General features: G+C 42.3%; 1 protein-coding gene across 1 annotated transcript; it reads right to left on the bottom strand.

Moving 5' to 3' along the window:
* Window positions 1-184: 184 nt before the first annotated feature.
* On the bottom strand, window positions 185-1,147 carry LOC127040981 (olfactory receptor 6N1-like). Its single transcript, XM_050935498.1, has one exon. The coding sequence runs from the start codon at window positions 1,145-1,147 to the stop codon at window positions 185-187; it is 963 nt and encodes a 320-aa protein (XP_050791455.1).
* Window positions 1,148-1,769: the final 622 nt, after the last annotated feature.

The following is a 1,769-nucleotide window of genomic DNA, read 5'->3' as shown; positions in this document are numbered from 1 at the left end:
TGGCATGATTCAGCAGATCATGACCTTATGATACCTTACAAGGCATGCTTTTTATGAAATATCACAACCATATACAAAAGATGAATATGGGAGTTGCAGGGGGCTACTGTGAGGTACAGTGCATCACAGGCTCATTGCTTCAATCACCCAGGCAGCTTTCAAAATCTCAGGCTATTTTATTATCTCATAGTCTCTGCATGTTTTTGTGAAAGCCACATTTACTGACTGCTTTGCTTAAGGCTTCCTTGACCTCTTTGTTTCTCAGGCTGTAGATGAGGGGGTTTACAAGGGGAGTTAGGACTGTGAAGCAAAGAGACAGCACTTTCTTCAGACCTCTGATTGTATCACGTTTTGGTAGTATGTGGACAATGATTATGGTGCCATAGAAAATTGTCACCACAGTGAGGTGAGAGGAGCAGGTAGAAAAGGTCTTTTGTCTCCCGGTGGTGGAAGGGATTCTGAGAATGTTGGCAAGGATCAACACGTAAGACATCAGGGTTAGGAGGAATGGAGGCAGGGTGAATACATAGACTAGTATGAAATCCACCAATATGCTCAGGTGTGTGTCACTGCAGGAGAGTTCCATCAGTGGGATGGGATCACAATAGAAATGGTCAATTTCATTTGGGCCACAGAATGTTAACTGTGATAGGAATAAGACAAAGATTATAATAGCCAAACAAGCATTTAACCATGACCCAGCAGCCAACTGGAGGCAAAACCTGCTACTCATAAGAGTTGAATAGTGCAGAGGTTTACATATCGCTAAATACCGATCATAAGACATTGCTGCTAGGAGATAGCATTCCGTAGCTGCCAGTGAGCCAGAGAAATACAGTTGTGTGATGCAGCCACTGACTGAGATGGTTCTGTCCCCAGTCAGGAGACTGGCCAGTAACTTGGGGAGGAAGGTAGAGGTATAGCAGATTTCCAAGTAGGACAAGTTACCCAGAAACAGGTACATGGGGGTGTGAAGGTGCTGGTCAGTCACAACAAGCATCACAATGAGAGTGTTCCCAGCCATGGTTGCCATGTAGATCACTAGAAACATTAGAAAGAGAAGAATTCTCATGTCAGGGAGCTCCCTGAATCCCAGGAGGACTAATTCTGTGATGGTCGTTTGGTTTCTCCAATCTGTGCCTTCCATGGGTTGAGTCTAGGAACAAAAAAAATAAAAAGCTGGGCAATTGAATTGGAAGAACATAGCATGAAATGTTAATCAAGTCTTGTGAATTAATACCATAAATATTCAGAATATTCCCTGGACAGATCACTGGTACCCATGTAAACCTCCCTCTGCCATATCAGAGCAATGACTAATACAACAGTCCATATCTCTGGTAGAGAATTGGTCTGATCTGTCATATCAGAAGTTGGCTATGTATCGTATCCCATCCCGTGACATATCAGAGCTTAAGAATGATGCTTAAGTTCTTCATTTCACTTCTGTCAATAGCCAGAATCATGCCAGGTCTTTGGAGTCAAAACCAATAAGTACATCAATTCAAATCTTGGACTCAGATTTCATTGCAGTCTAGTGTCCATATACACTGATCCTTTATTAGATTTAATGGAAATTAATCTAAGTATATGGAATGATGCAGCCTGTGGCAGGACACTACTGAGAGTATCAATTCAGAATAAGATTGCTTTGAAGAGGGCAGTTACAGCACAAAGCTGGAGTTCCTTTACTATTAAGGGATGCCAAACCAGCCAAATAGAGAGGACTTTGGTTTTACCTCACTGGCTAGCCATAAGTCAAAAAAGGA

The sequence above is a fragment of the Gopherus flavomarginatus genome (genome assembly GCF_025201925.1).
Source record: "Gopherus flavomarginatus isolate rGopFla2 chromosome 12 unlocalized genomic scaffold, rGopFla2.mat.asm SUPER_12_unloc_4, whole genome shotgun sequence".
NCBI lineage: Eukaryota > Metazoa > Chordata > Testudines > Testudinidae > Gopherus > Gopherus flavomarginatus.
The sequence above is the reverse complement of the archived record's forward strand: the minus strand, read 5'-3'. Positions and strand labels throughout refer to the sequence as shown.

What these genes read in the sequence shown, in the direction of transcription:
- LOC127040981 (XM_050935498.1), bottom strand. Translation starts at nt 1,147, where the DNA reads ATGGAAGGCACAGATTGGAGAAACCAAACGACCATCACAGAATTAGTC.